Source organism: Manis pentadactyla, chromosome 13 (assembly GCF_030020395.1).
Source record: "Manis pentadactyla isolate mManPen7 chromosome 13, mManPen7.hap1, whole genome shotgun sequence".
NCBI lineage: Eukaryota > Metazoa > Chordata > Mammalia > Pholidota > Manidae > Manis > Manis pentadactyla.
The window spans coordinates 63,069,042-63,093,881 of record NC_080031.1 but is presented as its reverse complement, the minus strand read 5'-3'; the positions used below and the strand labels follow the sequence as shown (position 1 = coordinate 63,093,881).

Sequence of the window (24,840 nt, the reverse complement as noted above, 5' to 3'; positions counted from 1 at the left end):
CCTTATTCCAGAATATATTAAGCATGACAAAATTAATGGTTTATAATTGAGACAGAACCTTACTTGGAATTGATATTGTAAAATTTCTACTTAAAATAATGGATTAGATTCATATTAAGTTTTGCCTCATTTTGGGTGTACATTTTTAGATTTTTTGCATTCTGGCAGCAGATCTGGGTCTTTGAAGCTGACAAAACTTCAAAAGTCAAGCATGACTGAAACTACAGTATCTTAAACTCCATGTAATTTTATAGTTTGGATCCTTCTGGGTAGATCTAAGATTCAGGGATCCATTACTGCATAGCTCCCATTTACATGGCCCCTTGTACAAAACAGATAGAAAACTTGAATGCACTTTTTCTCAGTTGCTGTTGTAGTAGATAGCAGTATAGACTCGCTTTCTCTCACATTTTTCTTCTTTTTCCTGTCTTCCAGGTCTACCAAAAGCAGCTGTGATCAGTCAGCTGCAGGCTTTGAAGGGCTCTGTTGGACTGTGGGCTTTCGGTTGTGCAGCCGATGACATCATCTATATAACTCTTCCCCTGTATCATAGTTCAGGATCTCTCCTGGGAATCGGCGGATGCATTGAGTTAGGTAAGTTTTTATTTTCTCTTGGTAAGTTTTCAGAATGCCTTATAATTAAAACTTGTGTTCATTAAAGTTTGAAGCTTTGGCAGTTGAATTCAGAGTATTTGTGTGCATATTATACAATTATATTTATTAAAAGGACCCAATTTCATGACAAACTCAGTGTATTCCTGAAGTGGGAAGAGCAGAGACCTGGGAATGTGGCCCTCGGTCGGAGCTGGCCCTTGACTGGGCTTCCCTCTCTGTGGGGTCACCCATCTTTTAGTGGTCTTCCTCCCCCTCCTGAACTGGTAGTGAAGCTTTCCAGGAGGCCAAACGTGGAAGCTGCATAGCTCTTAAGGCTCCAGAAGTTACCTAGATCATTTCATCTGCATTTTGTCAGTCAAAGAGAGTCACAAACCATTCCAGATTCAAAATCTGAAGGCTGGGGAAATAGACTCCACCTCTTGAAAGGCCGAGCGGTGAATTCATATTGCAGAGTTAAGGGCATACAAGGAATAGCTGAGGCTATCTTTGCAAACACTGTACCCAGACACCCAAGAGGTCGTTGGGCAGGACTTGTGACTCAGTGACTCAGTAGATTCCATTCATAAACACACTGAAATTATGTGTCTGTTGCTAACTAGGCCTGAAATAATATAGTAACAGGTATCATTTACCACTATTTAAATATGTCTAAAATATGATAAAGTAATTTTATGGAATAGGAGATTTTGAATATGGTCCACAATAAAGATGGTGAAAACATTAGCATTTTCCTTGAAACATACACAGATGACTTACATTGTTTTAGCAATTAGGTTGTTAAAATGAGGTTTAGCAGTCATCGATATCTTACCAACTCGACCTTAGTCTTTCTCAACCTCAAGATATGGTGAGGCTGCTTCAACATTTTAAAAATAATATGTACATGTTCAAGGTCACAAATAAGTGAATATATTCTCGGTCTCCATGAAGGATGACTCTTATCTCTGGTTATGCTCTACTACTTGTAACTCCCACCCTTATTTTGACTGATGCTTTCATTCCATGTATTGCAAAAAGTGTATTTGCAATCAAAATGTAGAATTACAACAGGCATAATTTTACATGACTTAGTAGACTGTAAGATTCATGTTTTCAGTCGAGCTTGATATAAATGACCACTGATGACTATAACAGCCTTGACAGTGAGCAAAAGTGTTCTAGACAGCGCAACTGCATTTGTATTTTATCTTAATGCTGCCCTTGAATTTTTTCCCTAGTGCCCGTTTTTGCCTTTTCTCATAGGCGCTACTTGTGTCTTAAAGAAGAAATTCTCTGCAAGCCAATTTTGGAATGACTGCAGGAAGTATAACGTGACTGTGTTTCAGTATATTGGAGAACTCTGTCGCTATCTTTGCAAACAACCTAAGGTAAGAGTGATCATTATCAGAGAGAAAATGTAATTTCAGAAAAAAAAGGTATGTAGAGAAAAAAGTCATTTTTTTTAACATTTAAAATAAAACTTTTTTTTACCACAGTAAACAAAATAATGTATTAAAACTGACTTCCGGAATTGCCCAAATTATTTTTTTAAACATGATCAAAACTTTTTTATACATTACTTTAAACATAGTTTTCTTTTGCAAATTTATCCAAAATACTAATTTTTCATTTTAGAAATTAGTTTATATTTTTATAAGAGGCCCTAATTGATGTTCATCAAGATACCTTTCTCTAAGCCCTAATAGTTTATACCTTCCATTTAAAATATATAAGTATATTTTAAGTTGTCATTCTCAAGGATACTCTTGAAAAATTATGAATTAAACACCTATAAATTCTTCTTCACTTCTGTTTAAGTGTAGCAATTTATCATATAATCCATACTGGTCTATCAGCTGAGTGAGGATGAGTTTCTTGTTCTCCTCAGATATAACTGACTGCAACTCATAAAGCAACAGCTGGCTACAGCTTCTCCACTTCCTTATTAACAACTGTAACTGAGACAGGTCATTCTTTGATCTGTACATTTTGACTAGTTTTAGCCTCCGGAGAACATCTTCTTTCTCCTGAATCTGCTTCACCAATTTTTCTTTTCCTTCATTTAATTCTTTTTTGGGAAGATTCTCATTCACAAAGTCATCCTGGAGATCACTGCAGGACCCAGTATCACATGACTTAGATTCACATACATTGATACTCTTGAAGGTATTTTTTAAATATGTATTTTCTTCAGATTCATTGTCTATATGTTTAATACTTTCTCGAAATTCCAAACAGTTTTCTTCTGTTAAAGATGGTTTTTCTGAAAAGGTCTTATTTTCTTCATTTTCTACTTTAAGCCGCTTTACCACACTGGAACAGGAATTAAATGAAGATCTAGTTTTCCTTAGTCGTTCTCTAAGTGTTGCACTCATAGGTTGTTTTCTTGAACTACGTGTACAGGGAGATGGTAGACTGTCGCAGGCCTGTGGAGTGCTAGGTAAAATCACAGCTGAGTCAGATGGACTTTCCATCTTGAAAATGAAATCTTGGTTTACGTCTCCCTATGCCATTCCCAGTGTAGAAAACACATGCAGCCGAAGCCAGGAGCAGGTCCAGCTCCAAGAAAAAAGTCATTTTTGTTTATTTCTACTCCAGCTTCTTCCAGAATGTAGTTAAGAGCTGACTTGCAAAGATGTGTGCAAAACATAAAAATGAATGTAAAATGTATCAGAGGAAATAAAAGGAGAGTAATGCAGAAATATACATGTGCTTTAGATTGTGACAGGATAGGACAGACCCACAGTCCAGTCCATTTCATATTTAGACCTATTATAATGTCTGTAAACATTGCCTGGATCTGATTATGAAGTTAGATGCAGGCCATGTTTATAGAAAGTAATGTTTCTAAGGTGGAATTAGATAATATTTTTAAATGCTGTCCTTAAAAAGAAAAAAGGGATGACATTGATTACACTTGTTTTTCTTTTTTTCTTTTGAATAAGTGATTAGAATATCTTATCTCATTTTGCTTTTGCTTGGTTTTGCTTTAAACTTAAAGACAGATTTTTCTTTAATTTACATGTGTCTCCCCTACCTAAAGCAGTCATTACCACATACTTTGGTGTTTTGCCCCTTTCAAAACACCAATGGAGTTTTGACCAATGGAGAGGGTTGCCTGAGGCTTGTCTTTATTAGTTCATTTGCTTTTTTGCCCTCAGAAATTATTTTCCTTTTCCTAGTGTCATTTGTATTTCAAGGTATTGAGTTTTTTAACTGTATGATTTTCTAAACAATCTTGAGACTACAAAGTAGTGACTCTTTCTGTAATCAGATCAACACCAGTGCCTGAAGAACTGTGGTGGAGAATGCCTGCCTGTGTGGGGTGGGGCAGCAGAACCTGAGGACTGGCCGTAGGCCTTTGAGAAACACCTTTTCCTGGGCTAGGGCATCTCTCACTCATCACCTGTGCCATCATCCCACTGGCTTACGGCATGGATGGTGAGCTGGGGTATCTTCTCTGGCTGGCTGAAATATGTCCTTTACCCAGCACAGCTGAGATGAAGTTGGAGGCCTTTAAAAAAGACTTGATCAAATACGTGGGATTACAAAGGAGAGATAAACACAGAAAAATGTAAAACTGGATAATCTTATTTACAAAATGCTTTTATTCATTTTAAGCTTGGCATTTACCATGGAGAGACCTCCTGTTAGCTCCTGACCCATCTCTATACTTTTTCTTTTTCTTTTTTTTTGGTTAGGTGTGCTTCACATGGCTATAGATTCCCTAGATTCATAGCCAAGACAGGGAGTCCCAGAGAAATGTTTTAGGTTTTCTGACCTTTATTCTGTTCAGGAAGACTTTGCCAATATCAGGGTTTGGTCTCACCTGAAAAGTCCCAGTAGAATTATAATTCCAGAGTCTGACATATTTTCTCTTCTAGTTTTTATCATATTCTTTGTTAATGTGTATATTTGGGACTAGGTTACTTTAAGGAATTCATGTCCTCCAGTAAAGATAAAAGCCACCTTCGTAAAGCACATAGTAGGTACCACCTAATGAGCTTCCTCATGGCCTTCCTAAACTGGGTCTCCAGCCACTCGTGTTTCCTCTCATCCTTTAATAGTAGCGTTAGCTTTCCCAAGGTTATTTGCCTAGTAAGTGTTTATTGAATGGCTGAATATATGCATTTATTTTATTCCAAAATTTTACCATCTTAAATAATGCTGCAATTATAGTCTCTTCATGCAATATAACCAGTTTAGGATCTCAGAAGTGAAAGCAGTCTAAGGACGCAGATATTTTGGTGATTTTTTTTTTTTTTGGCATATTTCCCAACTGCTGTTCAAAGTGGTTGATGTGGTTTAGAATCTCATGGGCAATGCGGTAACATTGCCTATTTCTCCGTCTCTTATCAGTACTGGATGGTGTTAACAATAGTGGTCTTCTAGTTATGCTTCATGGAGCTCTAGATACTCCTTCAAGCTTCCTCAAAAGTTCCTGAAGGATGGAGGACAGGGATAATAGGTGTAGCTCTGGGAGGAGTGTGTTCCCAGCCCAAAGGCACATAAGCCAGTGTAACCAGTGAAGCCAAAACCAGTCAAGGGAAAAGCTAGGTGGGAGAAGCTCTTTATTGCTTACAAGGGGCCCAGCTCCATTCGCCTCTCTCCTGCAGCTACTCTCGCTCTCCATTCCTTTCCCAACCCGGTGCCCGCTGTCCTCTCTCCCTACCCTTTTGGGGAGAAACTCTGCAGGTAGAGCCCCAGTGACTGACTGGCTCCAGAGCAATTGTGCAACAGAGGAAAGGAGAGAACAGCCTCCCTGCATCCCTTGTCCCCGAGGCTGCCAGAGGCTGCAGCAGTAAGCACCTTTGTTATGTAAAACGACTGAGGCACGGCAAGAGGTTCTGGAAATACTGTAGTTTTTATCCATAATAGGCCAGTCTTTGTGGCTCACCCTTTAAAATATGGTGGATGAAACCAATTTGCTTGTGCTTCTTCGTAATGTTTTCTTTGAACAGAGAACATTTTGTTTAAAAAAAAATAAGGAAAAGATTATTTAATTTCATTTATAAATTTATAGGCTAGAAAAACAAATATTAATTTCTCTTTTAGGATTATTGGCAAGGGGGGATAATTTTATGTCCCCCTTTAAAATGTCTCTTCTGAGTCTTCCACTCATTTATCTCTTTGGCATATAATGTTTTATCTCATCTGTTAGACCTATTATTTCCTATGCTGAAGATATTAATAGTTTGTCATATTTCTTACAAATCTTTTTTCAGAGTGTTTTTCCTTGAGTTTTTTTTTATGATATACAATATCCCTTTCAGTGCTCTGAATTTGTAATGCACTAATTTAGGGAACCTACTTTAGCTGCAGAGCATTTGAGAGAACTGAGAATTAAAAGCAGAAAATCTGATTGCTTTCAGTTAAATATTTTCATTTTTAACTAAAGTTCTGTGATGAAAAGATGCTGTTCCTGAAATAATCTCTAAGAGTTTACCTGAAGGTAAATTGAGGAAGAGAGAGGGAAATATTGTGCAGCCTAAAGAAAAATTTAACAATTCTTTTGAGCAGAGATGCATTATATTATCTAATCCCCTTTGTTGAAATCACATAGAACAATACAAACAGTTCTTGGCATTAAAGGTTAGGAGAAGGAAGTCATCCTGTTCTGCATGACACCTTATCCTTTCAAGGAGATCTTGCTTTTTTGCTGCCCATGTTCAATCCTTTCAATGAACTTGCCTTGAAGGGGAGCAGCGATGTCCTCTGCGTGGCCTGCACCGCACTGGGCAGTGGGTTCAGGTGGGGCCAGGCAGTGAGAAAGTGCCGTGGTTCACACTCTCAGATAATTAGAACTGAATGTCTCATAAGCCATGGATGTTTATTTAAAATAAATCCTTAAGCAAAAGAAAGCAAAACTGTCCCTAAATATACTCAAATTTGTTGTCAATCTCAAGGTAAGTGATATAATCCAAAGGAGATTTACCTGCGGGCAGAAGTCACAGTCTGGGCTGAGTGCTGATATGTCACTGCCTAAAAGCACCATAGGGTTGCTTTCCATGGTTGGGAAGAATTTATTCACTCCTGACCCAACCCTGTCTTTTTTCTCTTTTTTTGAAACTCCAGTTACAAAAGTTCCTTGGCATAAACATTGGATAAACAGCCTCAAACTGCTGGCAGCGGCATTATCCTTGAAAACCAGCCAAGGTCCTGGTTCCTCTTAGTCACAGAGCAAGTCTCCCCTGGGACAGGAAAGCAGTTTGTTCCCACTTTTCCAGTGTTCCAAGTTTTCTACTTACTGAAGCATCATCATATGATTTCTGATTGGATCTAGTTCTCTATTTTCTTAACATTCATACTGCATTTAATATTGACAGGTGAGGAATGTGTGAACCTCTAGACATTGGTGATTCTCTGGGCTCTGCCACAGAGTTTATCTTATTGGGACAAATAGGATTGGGCAGTTGGTAGTTACAGGGTCCCCTATGTCAGTCATTAATTCACCCATTCATTCACTCAAGTAATATTGTAGGTTTGGGTATACAGGGGCACAACAGACAAACGAGACCCCCTTTCTCAAGGAACACTCTAGTTTGGGGTAAGACAAGTAAACCAGCAAGCACATGAAGCAAAGTAATTACAAGTTTATTGAAGAAACAAACAGGCTGAGGTCCTGGAGGCTGGTCAGTGGCAGGAGAGGGTGTCGCTAGTTAGACTGCATGGTCAGAGAAGGCATCACTGAAGTGTTTAAAAATGGCATAAAACTAAATGTGATTCATTCCCAGAGGAATTAGCATATTGACAAAAAGCCCACATGGTGAAGTACATGCCAGAATGATGCTCAGGCTGAGAGGCGGAAGGAAATTGAGAAAGAACAGGCTATGCATATTCGGAGAAAAAGAAGTTTTGAACCAGCCAATAAAATTAAGACAAATGTAAAGAAAGCGTAATATGGATATAACATACTTAGGTGATGTCCAGGAGAGAATGTGAACCCTGTAGTACTTAGCCAGTGAGGACCCAGGGGTGGGACTCGCAGGCTGAGGACTAAACTGCTTGTTGTAACCCCCTGAGTGTGCCTGGTCACCAGACACTGATCCTGCAAGACCACCGTTAAAGCCTCGCTCCACTGTTCTCTTTGTCTCCGTGTCCACTTACTGAGTTCAGCCCAATGAATGTGGTTCTGTAACAGTGGTGACCTGTGAGCTGAGGAACTAACCTGACATGTGGGATCTTGCCATAGAAAAGCTGGGAGATTGCAGATCTGGCAGAATAAGCTGAAAATGAAGACGTCCGCAGGGGACATAGCCTGAATGTTTGAAGAGAAGGAGACCCTGGCTGGACCACCCATAGACCAGATCTTGTAGGGCTCAGTAGACTGTGGAGGAGGATTTAGATTTTATCCCCATCAGAGCATTTGGAAAAAAGATGAAAGCAAACTGGAAAAAAACATTAACAATTTGGGATCTATTTTGAAGGAGAGAGAACAAGACTTGTTAAAGTTCAGGGATGGAGAGGGAAGGAATGGATAGATTCAAGGATGAGTCCCAGGTTTTTAGTTCAAACATATCTAGGTAAACAGAGACCCATTTGCAGAGATAAAGAAAACTGAGGTTTAAGGAGTGAAAACTAAATTTCTTTAGGACCTGTTTAGTTTGGTATGTTAATGAGGCATCCAGGTGAAGAGGTAAAATAGGCAGTTGGGTGTAGTAATCTAGAGCCCAAGGAGTACCGGGACAGGGTCTGATCAACAAAGCAAAAGACTTATATTATGATGCATATGTATGATGCCTGCTTTTCAAGTTAATATTATAATTTATTATTTAGGCTGCTATTATTTAGCTTATCTATAGCTTCCAGTGTGCAACACCTACATTTTGACATTCTTACACTTTCTAGTGTATGTATTTTGGTTTATGTATTTCAGTACATATATTTTCTATAAATTATATCCCTTTATTCTGTTTTCTTCAAAACTAGGGGATTCACTGAGAGAAAGTATCCTTGTGATTCTGGATACTTTTGATAAAGTATATTAAATCCTGACCAAGTGGATACACTCAACTCCTGTTATGAAAAGAGAAACATTTTAAAGCATCTGGATATTTGATAAGTATTTATGAAATATGGCTCATTAAAAGCCATACAGATTATACTTAGTTTTCCCTCCGCACTGTTTAGACAATCCTGCAGTGACCCCTCAGTGTTTGCTGGGTGTTTCTGAAGGTAACAAAATGAAAATGGTGAATGACGGGGATCTGTGAGCTTGCACAGATGGCACTGTGAGATTTCAGTTTGAAAGGACACCTAGTTCATTTTCTCCCAAGAGAGCCCATCATTTCTTTCAAGCTTTAAGAATCTCCCTTGTCATCCTTAGAGAAGACGTGGGGGTAAGGAAGATGCAACAGTATCAGAGAACAAAATTCCAGGAGGAGACTGCAAGCTGTCTAGGCCTAGGTCTCTTGAACTTGTTTGTTTGTTTTACTGGTGATGTTTGGAAAGGATCTGACAGCAGTTACAGGCTCAATGCATTGGCATCACCTCCCTGGTTCAGTGCATGACTATTTTGTTTTTCCTATTGAAATTAATGTATTAAAAATATTTATCCTTTTATCATGTTTTTATTTTCTTGGTTTCTACGTAACTTCAGCTGTTTCATCATCACATCTCCCCAATTCCACATCTTGTAAAAGATGTGTAGTTTATCAAAGCATTAAGCTTTAGAAACTTCCCTGCCCACACTTAGTAACTTGTAAGGCATGACATTTTAAAATTAATGTGGGCTTTATTAAGATGTTCTGGTTTAGTTTCCTTACCATTTTCTTCTCTGCTACACTCAAAGCAATTGATTTTATCTCTAAGACCTCATCATTTTGAGATATTTATACATTTTTTATTTCTTTTCCCCCAGCATTTGAAGCGTATGATTATATGGTTGAGAAAATCACCTCTCTTTTAAAAGCCAGTTTTCCTTAAATAAATCAGAGATGTGTTTAATAGTCTCATACTAGATATGAATGCACTTAGAAAAGTTGGCAAGATACCAGAACCTTCTTTTCTGCTTAGAAACTACAAATATAGAAATATGAGGGACTAAGATAGGAAATAGCTATTACCATCCTAAATGCTAGTAGAATTAGAAGGGGTGTTAGGAATATTCTGAAATGTTTTAGAACTGTGTATGTATTAAAGGCTTTTAATAAGTGCTAATTTTAATACTTAATTATTCATATTTCCTGGGTAGTGGTGCATATAAAATACATTATATCTTCTTCTTCCTGTGTGTTGATACCATTCATGCTGTCATTTCCATTAAGAATACACATATCCCTTATTTATTAAATTTCCCAACAAATTTACCTTTATGCAGAAAGTCTTCCCCAAAAGTACATTGCTTCTCTTTCCAACTCTTGTTGTATGACTTTCTGCTGGTCACTTCGCATCTCTGAGCCCTGGTTCCTGAATTTATATAAAATAGCAATACTTAACTTTTCCTAATTTGACCCTCAATTCTCACAATCCAGTTACAAGATATATGTGAAAAAATGTAAACTCAGACGCCCAATGCACATAGAAAGATTTTATTTTTTATCGGAATGTAGTAATGTTTTCCACAAGTGTCATTATAAAATTAGAGTAATTTTTGTGGGTGTTGAAAAATAATTGGTCTTTGACTACTAAAAACCATGCAACATTGATTGCAAAAAAGTCAATTTAAATAGATCATGAGACTCTTAAAATAAACTTTAATAATATTGAAATGTTAACAATCTTATTATAGTTGTCACAAATAAAAACACTAGGAATAATAATATAAAAACAGAAACCCTGAAAATATGTCCGTTTACTTTTGGGTTTATATACTATTGTAACTATAACTGTGGTGTGTTAGTAAGGTCCTCCTACATTCCAAATTGATTTAACGTTTTGAAATTTACATCCCAGATTATTTATTTAATTATTTATTTGCTATTTTTCACATTGCCTATTCTTTTAATAGTCTATTCCTGATGTCCTTGCTATAGACAAGTCAAGGTCAGAGATGATTTATCTTTGCCTGGCAGAGATGGCTTATCAGCAACATTAAGAACCTTTAGCAAATGATTAACAACTGGCATTTTCCAATAGATCATTTTATTCCCAATGGTAAAAAAATAACAATGAATTTAGTTAAAAAATATATCAACAATCTAATGCCAACTTTTCCTTTAATTCACCATGCGATGCCAGGCAAGTTATTGAATTTCTTTGCCCCTTGGAATCAGGGAGCTTGAAATTCAAGCCTAACTTCCATGTCTTACAAGCTCTGTGATATTGGGCAGATTATCTTGTGTTTCTGAGTAGCCCCACATGTTTTTCATCTGTAACATGAGTGTGATAACGATTATGTCCAGAGTTGATGTAAGGATTATTGAGTTAACCTAAGTGTAGAAATTAAAGTGAAAACAGTCCCCAGTGGTGGGGCTCTTTGGAAGAGGACACTTGGCCTTCTCCCAAAAGTTCTCACAAAATGGTTTTTTTTATCATAACAATTATGCCAAAATCAAAGATCTGGTCTACTGCATGACAGGTTCAGAGCCCCATTTCTCAGTCCATGTCTTTCGATTAGACTCACCTAAACCAGGCTCAGGAAAGCCCATGTATAGCTCTAGTTGTCTCCATGGCTGGGTCTTCCTCAGGCTTCCTGACCTCTGCCTGTTGGAGTGCCAGCACTTGCAGCCAAGCCATTTCTCTTCTCTCTCTACTTCCCTGTGTATGTTCCTGGCTATAAATACCCTGCCTTCTCCCTTGACTTCAAGCTTTATATATCTGAGTTCCTACTTGACATCTCCACTTAGAAATGTAGTTGTCATCTTACCTAAAAAATGACCAAAGCCTAACTCTTTAGACAACCTGCTCCATCAGCTTGCCCCATCTTGACAGTCACGGTTCATGACGACTCCATTCCTCCAGGTACTCACTAAAAAACTCTGGCATCTCCCTTGAAGCTTCTCTTTCTTTCACCCCCTCCACCCCCCCACACCATCTAATCCATGAGCAAATCCTGCTGAGTGTATCAAAAAATAAAACCAGAATCAAACCTCATCGTACTAGCATGGAAGCTCAACTATAATCAGAAAAAAGAGTTCCTGGGAAGGACGGAGTCCAGTGAGGGAGTCTGGATAAACCCAAGGTTTGCATCATTGTGGGAGGGAGTCATGCCCTTGCTACAGCTGCTCACGGCCGAAATTATCTTGCTAACGAGCCCCTGCACTTTTCGGTGTATTTCATTATTGAATCGTGGTAGCTGTGGTTCAGGCAACCTTTTTTCTGGGTTTCCAGGGAAGATCAACCTCCTGTAAGTCTACCCAGGCTTTTATTTTTTAGGCCCGTCAATGCTGCCTTTCAGGTTAGAGGCAAGTGTTGGAGGCTCTTGGAGCTGATCTTCTCTATGAGGCAACTGTGAAATATCTCTGGTCTAAAGCAGTTTTCCTTGCACTTTGAATTCTCTGAGTGCTGTCAGGATAGAGAGCACCTCTCCAGAGCAAGTGGTCTGCAACAGGCAATCCCCATTACTAGTGTATCTAGAAAATGAATTTGAAATAAGCCCACAAGGTGGTTGGTCTCTGCTGTAACCGTGGAGACCACAGAGCTCTTTTCAAGCTATTATTTATGCCTTCAAATGCTTTGTGGAACTGGTGTCTGCATCCCTGAGGCCCTGGCTTGTCCTAACCCGGCTGGAGAGACTCCGTGACAATGACTGAGGGGGCAGCTAGCACCCACACTGTGTTAGCCATGCAGGCCTCTGCTTTTACATGCCCTCCTGTCCTTTCTCAGAAGAGGACCCCATGCTCTTCCCATTCCATTCCTACTTCAATGTAAGAAAGTTGGCTATTTGATGTGTTTTTCTATCCCGGGATTCTCCGGCTGTTTTGCATTTAGTGTTACTCTGTATCTGTTCTGTAATGCCCACCTGGCTGGCTGCCTCTATTTTTTCAATGTATAATATCAGAGTGTCTGTGAAGGAAGCTCTTGGAATATATGGTTATTATTACAGGGGATGTGTTGGTGTGGCACACGTACAGGTCTAATTATGAGTGGGTTTTAGGAAAAAGGGATCTTAAATAGAATTAAGATGGAGGAATCATAACCCCTAATATGCATTGTTGTATATTTTAGGTGATCCTTTAGGAATTCGACCATACTTTTGTGCATTATTAAGTGGCTTCTAACCAAGGGCTGAAGGCAGACATGATTTGCACCTTGATTTTTACTATGAATTTAGATTTCTTTGCTGTCTCTCTCCCCATCTATCAAAAAACAGTCTTTGTTCCCTGAGAAGTCAAGGTTGATACAGAATTACTTGCATTTAAACAGAACCTCCAAATATTTCACTTGTCGTAGGCCTACAAAGAGACTATTCAGCCCGGTTGTGTTACAGATTCTCTGAGTAGGACTAAGCTCATGTTCTGGAAGAAAGAGATTTTGTTTCTAGGCTGGTGTTTGTTGGGGGCCTGCTTTTTTCAGCAAGTGAGCAGATAAATCTGTGACCCGCTAGGAAGTAACTACAATTCAACCCCTGCTAGAAAACAGCTCCCAAAGAACACTGGGAAAAAACAAGAGCCTTGGTTCAAACTGATGTGATTCCTTTACGGGTATCGTCACATCAGTTGGCTGCGTGGTACTGAAAGCCGGAGGGAAACTGGCCTCCTGAAATCAAGGATCTTGGGATCTCTGTACTGAAAGTTCAGACCCATTCAGCAAATTCTCTTCTAAATTTAGAGTGGCATTTCAGATGGCTGAAGCTGAACTGAGTCCTCTCTGTGTGCTGCAAAATGCTTACTCGTGTATGTGTGCTCTTTGGGCTTCTGTGTCTGCCTCCCTCTCCCCCTCTCTGCCTCGGTTTCTGCTTCTTTGTCTCCCTATCAGCACGTGTCTCTTCCTGTGTGTCCCGGAACCTGTGTCTCTGTGGGCAGCTATGTCTCTGTATTTGTGTGTCTGTGTGTGTGCCTCTCTGTCTGTCTTTGAGTGTGTTTCTATGTGTCTAGTTTGTCTTTTTATCTTTGCTTTTCTGTGTGTGAGAGAGAGAGGCAGAGACTCTTGCTGTGTGCATACCTCTTTATCCCTGTGTCTCGCTCTCAGTTGTGTGGGTCTCTGTCTCTGTGTGAACGCATCTCTCTCTGCCGGTGCTGATGATGTGTTCTTCCTCACACTTGTCCCTCTGCGGAGCCTCCTTTCCATATCCCTGACCATAACGTGGGTTCTTCCCTCTATCATCTTTCATCTGGAGTACTTCAGCTGCTTTCCTCGACTCTGCCAGCCCCCCAGCCCATCATGCCACTTGGTGCCAGCTGATGTTACTATGCCAGACTCTGCTCAATGCCCTCCAGTGGCTTCCAGTCACCTTCTGGGGTCACTGGAGAGCTTCACGTCACTAGCTGGGCAAGGTTTTTCAAAAGGCTCCTGTGACCGGAGGCACACAGAAAGACAGAGGCACACAGACACCGATATTTTGTTCATTTACCAATATGCTCAGTGTGTATTAGAAGCTGTTCACCTACTTTACAAATAAAACCAGCTCCCAGTTATATCCAGTGAGACAGAGCTCTTAAAGAAACATAAAACGAACATTCACATTGTCTATGTGCTTGACAGCTAACAGATTAAAATCTTTCCTTTAAGTCTGAGAAGGTACAGAGTTAAAGAATGTGACCCAGCATTTTTAATTTTGTTTGTTTGTCTCTCATTGTTACTGATTTATTATTATTTCTTGTTATTTTGAATTATTTTGGTGAGCTATGGAGGTAGCTCAGAGGGGATCTTAGATTTACAATGACTACACAGATAATGTATTCTTACTCTAATTTTTTGAGGTATGATATAACATTAGATTCAGATGTATAGCATAGTGATTTGATATTTGCATATGTTCTGAAATGATCACCAAATTAAGTCTAGTTAGCATCCAGCACTATACATAGTTGCAAATTTGTTTTTTGTGTGATAAGAACTTTGAAGATTTATTCTCTTAGCAACTTTCAAATATACAAGAGAGTATTATTAACTATAGTCATCATGCTGTACATTACATCCCCATGATTTATTCATTTTGTAACTGGAAATTTGTACCTCTTGACCTCCTTCACCCATTTTACCACCTGTCTGTTCTCTGTATCAATGAGCTTGGGGTTCTGTCTTTCTCTGTCTGACTTAGTTCACATAGCCTAATGCCCTCAGGTTCCATCCATGTTACCACAAGTGGCAAGATTTCATTCTTTTTATAGCTGAATAATATTTCACTGTGTATATATGTACCACATTTTCTTACCCATTCATCCATCATGGACATTTATGTTAATTCCCTGTCTTGGCTATTGTAAATACGGCTGTGGTGAACATGGGGGTGCACATATCTTTTTGAATTAGTGTTTTTGTCTTCTTTGAATACTTACCCAGAAGTGGAGTTGCTGGGTCATATGATAGTTCTATTTTTAATACTTTGAGGAACCTCCATTCTGTTTTCCATAGTGGCTGCACCACTTGTGATTTCTTGTCTTTTTGTTAATAGCTATTCTAACAGGTGTAAGGTTCTAATTTTTCATCAGTGTATAATTCATGTTAGTTAACAGTGTTTATTAACTATAGAATAAAATTAAGTTCTGTTTTTTCCTTTAATTCTAAAATATGAACTAGAATTAAAAATATGGGAATATTGTCCATCCAATAACAATAGTTACAGGTACTTGTTATGTTTATAAGCCAAATATTATACTGATTAGATGACCTCTTTTGCTTATTGTATGTTAGGCCCTTGGCTTAACTGCAAACTACAGGACGTAAATGAGATAGCTATTCTTATCAGGCTTGCAGAGGAATTAACAGAATCAGAATGGTTTCCATCCTCTTGTTCAAATTTGTATAGATGAAAAATGATAGAGCTGAGAGTGCAAACTCAAATATATATATATACACACACATATATATATGTGTGTCTGTGTATATATATATGTATATATTTTTTTAAGTAATCCATTGTTCCTGAAATATGCTTTCTTCCTTACCTGCTCTCTACCAAAATAAGCCTTCAGTTACTTGAATTTAGGAAAAGCTTTTCCCAGATATGAGGAAATAAAAGTTCTATCACTCTGGGCCAGTGTTAGTTTCATTAACTGGTAGACACAGTTCTGTAACAGACATAAACAAGATTTAAATTTTTACTTCCCTTCCAGTATTGTACATATGCAACTTACCTCTTGGATATTTGCCGGTTACGTAATAGTAATGCATGAAAGAACTGGGAAGTGGAACTAATGAATTACAAGTAAAATCCTTTCTTCTAACAGAAAGAAGGGGAAAAGGAGCATCAGGTGCGTTTGGCAGTTGGAAATGGCATACGGAGTGACGTGTGGCGAGAATTTTTAGACAGATTTGGAAATATTAAGATGTGTGAGTTTTATGGAGCTACTGAAGGAAACATTTGCTTCATGAATCACACCGGGAAAATTGGATCCGTTGGGAGAACAAATTTCTTTTACAAAGTAAGTACATTTTCTTTACAAAATAGATTGAGGTCTGCTAACTTCTATTCTAGACTTTGTGCTTGTAAATTGTGGTAAATATTATCACCTTTCTTTTTTTTAAGTTAAGGACTTCTGTAAATAAAGTGGCGGCTAGGTGAAGTGGTAGTGTAGGTCCCGAAGCCTCGACCATCTACCATGTTTTCCCTCTGGAATATGGGGATAATAACACCTAATTTTTCTGTTCTTTTAAAATTTAATCATGTAATATATAAACAGCAAGCATAGATTCTGCTACATATTAAACTCTTTCCATTTTCCATGAGTATTTTCAATTCATTACTTCTACTTTTCACTTTTATATCACTCAAAGTTATGTATAGGCTTCTAATACTACTGTTTCCTTAAAAGCTGTATTAAGATTCCATTAAAATCTTAAAAGCAGCCAAAAAATCATCTTCCTAGGAGTAAAAGACGTGCAGCTGTTTTCTCAATAACAGCCATGCAAGGCAAAAGATAGGGAACAGTTATCTTCAACAGGCTTGGAGAAAATGATTTGCAAAATAGAATTTATACTCAACAATAATATTTTTTAAGGAATAAAAGTGAAAGTAAACAGTCTCAAAATCTGATGGCAAAATTTACATAACCTCAATTGGAAATACACAAATCCAGAATCGCAGTAGCATATAGATCTTTCAGTATTTGATAGAACAAGCAAAGAAAAAAAATCCTAAAGTGCTACAGAATACTTTAATACTATAAACAAGCCATTCAAACTAATGGACATATATAAGACACTGCCTCTAAAACTGCAGAGTATCCATTCTTTTCAAGCATTTATGAAACATTCACAAAGATTACTAGACCACTTAAGGAATTCCAGCAAATTTCAAAGGATGGAGTATATATGGATTGGGTTCTCTGACCACCATTTAATGAAAGTAGAAATAACTTTTTAAAAATGAGTTAGATCATCTATATATTTGGAAGTAAAACATCTCTAAATTTCCATGGATCCAAAAAAAGTCATGATAGAAATTGGAATATAATTTGAGCTGAATCATAATGAAAATGTTATATTTCATAATGAAAATGTTACTTGTGGACTCAGATAAGAGCAGCTGAGAATTCATAAGCTAAATAGCCATCTCTATAGATTATAAAACAACTAAAATAAGCTCAAAATAAAAGGAAGGAAATAATAAAAAGCACAAATTAAAGGAATTAGAAAAGAAACATTTCATGAATAGTTTCAAAAGAAATGAATATGAAATTTTTAGAGAGTAGAGAAATTGATTCAAAGCTGATATAAGTCATCCTATGTTTGGAACCTAAAGAAGGGGTACAAACTATTTCTAAAATGCATTCTTTGGGGTTTTGAGGGTCTTACTGACATGTCAAAAATGCCACCTGTGTTTTGAACAAAAGTAATTTTGGGAAAGTAAGTGCTGCTATTACTGAGCTTCATGTTCTTTACAGTTAATTTTTTCAATTCATTGCACTAGTTCCATTAAAAATTTGATATTCATACCAAATAGCTCCTTAGTGAAACAGAGTCACTCTGAGGTAATCAGCCAACAAGAGTATGATGAACGAGATTTGTATTTTATAATACTGGCTTGACTTCACTATAACTTTGAAACAATTTATCTTCCCTGTTAGATTGCACTAATGCTAGAAATGCAGGAAGTTGTTATTGTCTCCAGGTTATTTGGAAAACTGATTTTCTGTTCATTTTAGTTTTTTTTTTTTTTTTAGTTTGGAAATGGAAAAAAAAAATGTACCTAGTATCATATGAATTCTAGTCTGTCTTTTATCATTTCATTTGCATATTGTTTGTTACCTAGCAGGTAGTCAGAAATATTTGGACCAAAAATTGTTTCATAATTATGTGAGGAGATTTAATAAGTGTGTCTCTCAAAAACTCAAACCTAATGGATGTTTGCATGTGCTGTCTCAGAGAGGAATCAGCCTCTAAGCAGAGACAGGAGGTTAATAGTAAAGGAAAAGGTTGAGGCAGCAAAACAGAGTTCCTTTGATCCAGATATACTCCTTGCATGGCATGCTTACCTACAAATGCATGAATTTGATCTTTGCCCAAATACCCGCCAAAGCAAACAATATGAAAAATATAATGACAAATCATTTGAGAAACAAACCCAAGTTAAAGTTACGGACCTTTTTCTACCCCAAAGGATGATAAATGGGAAGAATAGATATGAAATCCCTAGGGGAAATACAACTTCAAAAAAAAGAGAGAAAATTTAAATAAAAGCCAGCTGGAAAAAATATATGGATGCACATCAAAATAATAATCCTCCAAAATGGCCAGGAAATGTTTAGAAAAACAATTTCCCATAGGTTCAAAAGTTGCAATAATTTTCCCATTAAAAAATAAGAGCTCAAAAAGGAGGAAAGAGCAAGGAAAATATAAATCAACAAAAGTATTTGGAAAGTAGGCAGGCTCAGCTCAAAGAAAAATCATAAAAGGAAAAAATGAAAATATTACAGAAATGAGCACCACATTAAAGGACTTAAAAATAAACAGGACTACAAACGTTGTTAGGGAGCAAGATGGATGGGATTAAGAAGTACACAAATGCAACAAAAAGAATAAGCAAATAATAATATGAAAGAAATTAAAAAGACAGATTTGAAAACACAATGATCTGACATGTTTAATTGGTTTTCCTGCAGAAAAAGAAAATCAAAGAGAAAAAATTACTTAAAAACTAATAGAAGTAAACTTCTTTAAAGACTTGAGTCTTTAGCAAAACACACGTTGTGTCCCAGGGGGAGAAAAAGTACATGGTACAGAATGATCATCAGAAAAATATATATACTGGTGAAATTACTGAACATAAACATCCAGAAGGAGATGCAGGGGTGGAAAAGGCAAAGGGATGCATAAAGTGTAGAGTGAAGGTGGGAAACATCTCAGGCATCTCTCAAAACAAAAACAAAATACTCAGTGACAGAAAAAGAGGGAAGTAATGTCTTCACCTAAGAATTTTAGTTCTGATTAAGCTCTTCTTCAAGTATAAAGGCAACAAAGAGCTGTTCTCCAAATTTTAAGAAGATGAAGAATATAATAGTCATGTATTTAGAGGAGTGCAATTCTTCTTTATGAAATTCACTGAATGCAAATTTTTGGTCGACCTGAACACAAAGCAGAACTTAGAAATGAAGGAATCACCAACAGTTAAAAACTTTGGGTTTGTTTAAATACAGATTGAACAGCTCTGAATTATGTTTATAGATGGGATACAAGTACAAATCCTGACAATGTAAGAATACTTATAACACTTAAGTACAAATTCTCTCATCTTTCACAGCCATAAATCCATAGATACAATAGGAAAGATAAAATATGGGAATTCATACAAAGGCTCATTTTCATCATATCTTTCTATGCTTTTTTTATTGTCTTAAAATTAGGCATCTTTTAGGGACTAGGGATCTGAATATGCAAAGGCGTACAGGTATGTGTGAGAACTCCAAGGGCCTGTGCATACAGCCACATGGGCATGTACGATGCAGTTCTAGGCCTCCATTCACCTCATGTGTTATGAAGGGGACCCTCTGCTGCTGTGCTCTAAACACCTTTACTATACCTCTACCTGTATCTGTACATGTGCATATGTGTTTGAAGGCATTATATCTATTTTTTTATTTGTGTTGTTACAACACAGCCTTTTTTTTTATTGAAGTACTAGTGATACACAATCTTATATTGGTTTCAGGTATACAACACAGTGGTTCAACAGTTACCCATATTATTAAATGCTCACCCTCTCTAGTGTGGTTACTATCTGTCAATGTAGAAAGATGTTACAGAACCATTGACTATATTCTCCATCCTGTACTACCATCCCTGTGACCAACTTATATTATGATTGAGAATTTTTCTGCCCTTTTATCCCCTTTACTCTCCCCACCCACCCACCCAACCCCTCCCCCATGGTAACCACCAGTCAGTTCTCAGTGTCTATGAGTCCACTGCTATTTTGTTCTTTCTGTTTTGCTTTGTATTTATATTCCACAAATAAGTGAAATCATACAGTATTTGTCTTTCTCCATCTGGCTTAATTCACTTAGCGTAATACCTCTAGGTCCATCCATGTTGTTCAAAAATGACAGGATTTCCTTTTTATGGCTGAATAATATTCCATTGAGTATTTGTTCGACATCTTCTTTATCCATTCATTGATTGTTGGACACTTGGGTTGCTTCCATATCTTGGCTGTTGTAAATAATGTGGCAGTAAACATAGGGGTGCATGTATCTTCTCAAATCAGGGATTTTGGATTCTTGGGTAAATTCCTATAAGTGGAATTCCTGGGTCATATGGTATTTCTATTTTTAGTTTTTGAGGAACCTCCATACTGTTTTCCATGGAGGCTGTACCAATTTACATTCCCACTAACAGTGTAGGAGAGTTCCCTTTTCTCTACATCCTTGCCAACATTTGTTATTTCTTGTCTTTTGGATAGTGGCCATTCTAACTGTTGTGAGGTGATATCTCATTGTGGTTTGGATTGCATTTTCCTGATGATTAGGCACATCTTTTCATGTGTCTGTTGATCATCTGTATGTCTTCTTTAGAAAAATGATTTTTCATGTTTTTTTATGTATGTATGCATGTTTTTTTAATTGAGAAAAATTTTTTAAATCTGCCCACTTTTTTTATTGAGACCTGTACTCTGAAAACTATAAGACACTAATGAGAGAAATTAAAGAAGACACAAATAAATGGAAATCTATTCTGTGCTCATGGATAGGAAGAATTAATATTGCCAAAATTGCAATGCTTCCCAAAGCAATTTACAGATTCAGTGCAATCCCTATCAAAATACCATCATTTTAAATGAACTAAAGCAAATAATGCTAAAATTTGTATGGAACCATGAAAGACCCCAAATAACCAAAACCATCCTGATAAAGAAGAACAAAGCTGGGGGTATTATACTCCCTGACTTCAAGCTATACTACAAAGCTATTGTAATCAAAACAGTATGGTACCGGCACAAGAACATACCTATAGATCAATGACAGAATAAAGAACCCAGATATAAACCCAAGCATATATGGTCAATTAATATACTATAAAGGAGCCATGAATATACAATGGGGAAAAGACATTCTTTCAGTAACTGGTGTTGGGAAAACTGGACAGCTACATGCAAGAGAATGAAACTGTATTATTGTCTACCTCCATATGCAAAAGTAAAATGAAAGTGGATTAAACACCTAAATGTAAGATATGAAACTTAAACCTCATAGAAGAAAACATAGGCAAAAGTCTCTTGACCATAAGCATGAGCAATTTTTCCTGGACACATCTCCTCAGGCAAGGGAAACAAAATATAAAGTGAACAAGTAGGACTAAATCAAGCTAAAAATCTTCTGTACAGCAAAGGACACCATCAACAGAACAAAAAGACAACCTACAGTATGGGAGAATATATTCACTGATGATTTATCCAATAAGGGCTTGACATCCAAAACATATAAAGAACTCATACACCTTAACACCAAAAAGTAATACAGCCATTTTTGTAATCTGACTAGACCTCTCAAAGGCAGAAAAATAATAGAAAACCCTGTATCTTCACACTTACCGCTCCAATTCAGGCTACTTCTAGATGTTGTGAAGTTTCAATTTCATTTTCATTACAAAGTTAGCAAATTTCTGACCATCAAGTTCCCTGTATCTGAGAACAGCCACACTGAGCAGTGATTATCATGGAGTGAATCTCGCTCACGCATGTAGTTGCCAAACTAATATGAAAGAAATAACAGCAAAGCTGGTATCACCAGTTGCTGGGCAAATTTTTTCAAAATACAAAGCATGTTAAAACAGGAAAGAAAAGAACGGGTAATGAACAGGGCTCAATTCTTGTTTGGTTAAGTTGATAAATGCAGTTCAGAACTTTTGGAGTCTTTCTCTTTAGTAGTCATTAGGCAAGTGGTCAATATGCTGTTATCTCAATTACAGAGACTAACAGAATGCAGGCTGGCATTTTAATAAAGAATCTTTATGTTGAGAATAACAGTATACTTGCTTTGCTGCCTCTTCCACTGGCCCTCATCTTAAAATAGGGTAAAACTGATTTCTTCCTCATAGGATGTTATGATGGTCAAACTAAATTCTACTCTTAAGCTCTTAGCACAGTGTCTGGCATAGAGTAAGTGCTCAATCAATATTGTGTTATCATATACATCTTAATTCAAATAATGAATTGTGATTCTGTTTACATGCTGATTTTACTGAGATTAAAAACCAGAGAAGTTTGTGTTTAGTCTTTGATAGTAATATTGTCATATTTATCTCATTAATCTGATTCATCTTTTTCCACTTTTTTGATCTATATTCATTTTTCTCCTTCCCATCCTTCTCCTCTTTTTCTCTCTCTCTTCTGTTTGTCCTTCCTCGTTATTTTTTTCTTACTTCCTCTTACTACCTCTGCTTTAGGTTACTGCTTTCTAGTTTAGCTTATTTAAGAAGATCGTTTGTTTCACTGATCAGGAAAACCTCAATTTTCTTATAAAGAGAGGAGGTTGGACTGAACTAACCTGCAATTCTCTCCGGGGTCAGATTTTAGCAGATCTATGAATCTACATGACATGGCAACGTGGACATTACAGGAGCAGAGGAGCAGGAAATATTTGGGGACAAGGACAGATGCCCAATTAGCTTGTTTACCCATGTGATGAGGGTATGTCCCACCACATTCGCTGTCTCACAGCACAGCAGGGCACAGACGAACTGAGTGTCCGCTTAGGGATGTTGGAATGAAAGCCTAGAGAAAAGGTCAAAGTAAAAGTCCCCTTTCAAGGGCTTGCAAGTTAAAAATAGACAACAAAATGCTTCCATTCACAGAGTCTACTTTTAGTTCTGCTGAAACTTCCCATTTCCAGGGATGTTTTGAATGACTCCAAAGAGAAGGCACAGAAGTGGCCCTCTTACCTGTGGTTGGTAGAGGATGTAATTGAGCTCACTTGTGATTGCTTGACATCACTTTATTTAAGGTCACACTGAACCATGTTCTGCTAAGGTAACGGGCAGCATAAAAGAAATGAAAGCAAATGCCAGCCCATGTGTGCTGCTTACTGATACCTGTAGTTTTGACTTTCGGGTGTTTATTTCATTTTTCATCAGTCAAGTTTACTTATTTTAATGAAACCACATTTTAATTCATTGTTTCAATCGATGAGCATAAAATTTACTACCAGTAGAGGTCACTGCACAGATAAACAGCTGAATCTTGTTTTGGTTTGTGTGTTTTTGTTTTTGCAGCTTTTTTTCACTTTTGACTTGATAGAGTATGATTTTCAGAAAGATGAGCCCATTAGAAATGAACAGGGTTGGTGCAGTCGTGTGAAAAAAGGTAAGACTCTCGTGTTTGAAGAGGTTTCCTCGGGCAGAGTTTTTGCATTTCTTACATTGGAATGGTTATTTCAATGTAACTTACTTGGAATTTCAGTGCAGGTGGAATTGTTTAATTATTAGGTGCTAGAGGCCCCACATGGGTTGCTCAGGTGGTAAATTATTAAAATTTAAAAGTGAATACTATTCGGCTCATAATTTTAATTCACCACTTGCAGTTTCTAACCGTGGCCTATGTCTATCGTCCTGTATCATCCAAGTGTAATGTAAAGAGAAATGACTTACCATTCTAGATATGGGGGAAAGGCAGGCTGACTTGGGCTCTCATGATGAGAAACTGTTCAGCTTCGGACAGGGCAGCCAACCTGTGTGAGTCTCGTTGTCTTCATGTGTAGAGTAGAGGTGACATTACTTACCTCATGAGGCTACTGCTGACAAGGAAACGGGACGGTGTATGTAAAGCCCTGTGGCGGGTCTGGCATGTGGCTCAGTACCATCTCCTCTTTTTCCTCTCACTCTCCTCCTCCACCAGGGGAGACTTTCTGATCATTTTTGGTTAGAAATGTTAATGAAAGCAAATGCCCGAATTAACTTGCTGCAGCGTTTCATAAATCTAGAAAGTTAAGTGTAGAGATGTACACTTAGAATTGCTTAGAAGTCCAGTCTGAATAAAGCAGGCCAAAATTAACTTTTCACTGTCTCAGAATATGTTTAAGTTACTTCTCAGGTGATGTCCTTTAAATCTTTACTTCAAATGTGGAGATAAAAGGCTGTAAACGAAGTTTTTTGTTGGTTTTTTTCTAGTAGCTGAAAGATTGAAAAAAAATGTAAGCTGTATCTAATAAAAAAGCAAATTTCCCAGTCCTCTGAATTTTTTAAGCCTACAGGCATTCAACTTTATAGATAGTATCCAGAAGAGAAGCCATTCCTAAAGAGTTTGCAAAGAACTTTATTTAAACATACTTTTCTAGTGAGATTTATTTATTGCAATTCCAATAATATCTGACAATGGAACTTGAATCCTCAAACTGCTTATGTAAACCTCAGTGTTTCTTAAAAAGCGGATTGTCACCACATATCTGATTTAACTCTTTTCCAGTTCTTGTTAGGGGTTATTCAATGTTTTTCCCATTAAAGCATTGTGTGTTGCATAAATCATGCCTAGCAGGGATAAATAAGAATACACTATGACCTTTTTAAGCACTTGGAATAATTAATTTCTCAGGGAAGAAACTTTCATCTGTAAAAAAAGCAAAGAACATAAAGCTTAAGGGGAATAGAAGAGGCTTGGAAATTTCTGAAGTATAGAGAATGTAGACTGATGAGATATGCAATGGAGGAGAGGTGTGGGTGAGTCAGATGGACCTGTTTAAAAAATACTTCCACCATAGCATTTGGCAGCTCTGT

General features: G+C 37.3%; 2 protein-coding genes across 3 annotated transcripts in view; one reads left to right on the top strand and one right to left on the bottom strand.

The window, feature by feature from the left end:
* SLC27A6 (solute carrier family 27 member 6) overlaps positions 1–24,840 on the top strand; it is a 55,528-nt gene that overhangs the window by 22,041 nt on the left and 8,647 nt on the right. For both annotated transcript variants that reach the window (XM_036902592.2, XM_036902591.2), the window contains 4 exons: positions 436–594; positions 1,858–1,982; positions 15,867–16,061; positions 23,344–23,434. In XM_036902592.2, coding sequence (XP_036758487.1) covers positions 436–594; positions 1,858–1,982; positions 15,867–16,061; positions 23,344–23,434 — 570 coding nt within the window. The remainder of the gene's footprint in view (positions 1–435; positions 595–1,857; positions 1,983–15,866; positions 16,062–23,343; positions 23,435–24,840) is intronic.
* LOC118921014 (swi5-dependent recombination DNA repair protein 1 homolog) lies at positions 2,293–3,317 on the bottom strand. The gene has a single exon (XM_036902593.2). The coding sequence runs from the start codon at positions 3,066–3,068 to the stop codon at positions 2,376–2,378; it is 693 nt and encodes a 230-aa protein (XP_036758488.1). The 5' UTR covers positions 3,069–3,317; the 3' UTR covers positions 2,293–2,375.

Excerpts from the sequence above, each read along its gene's own strand:
- LOC118921014 (XM_036902593.2), bottom strand. The coding sequence starts at position 3,068 with ATGGAAAGTCCATCTGACTCAGCTGTGATTTTACCTAGCACTCCACAG.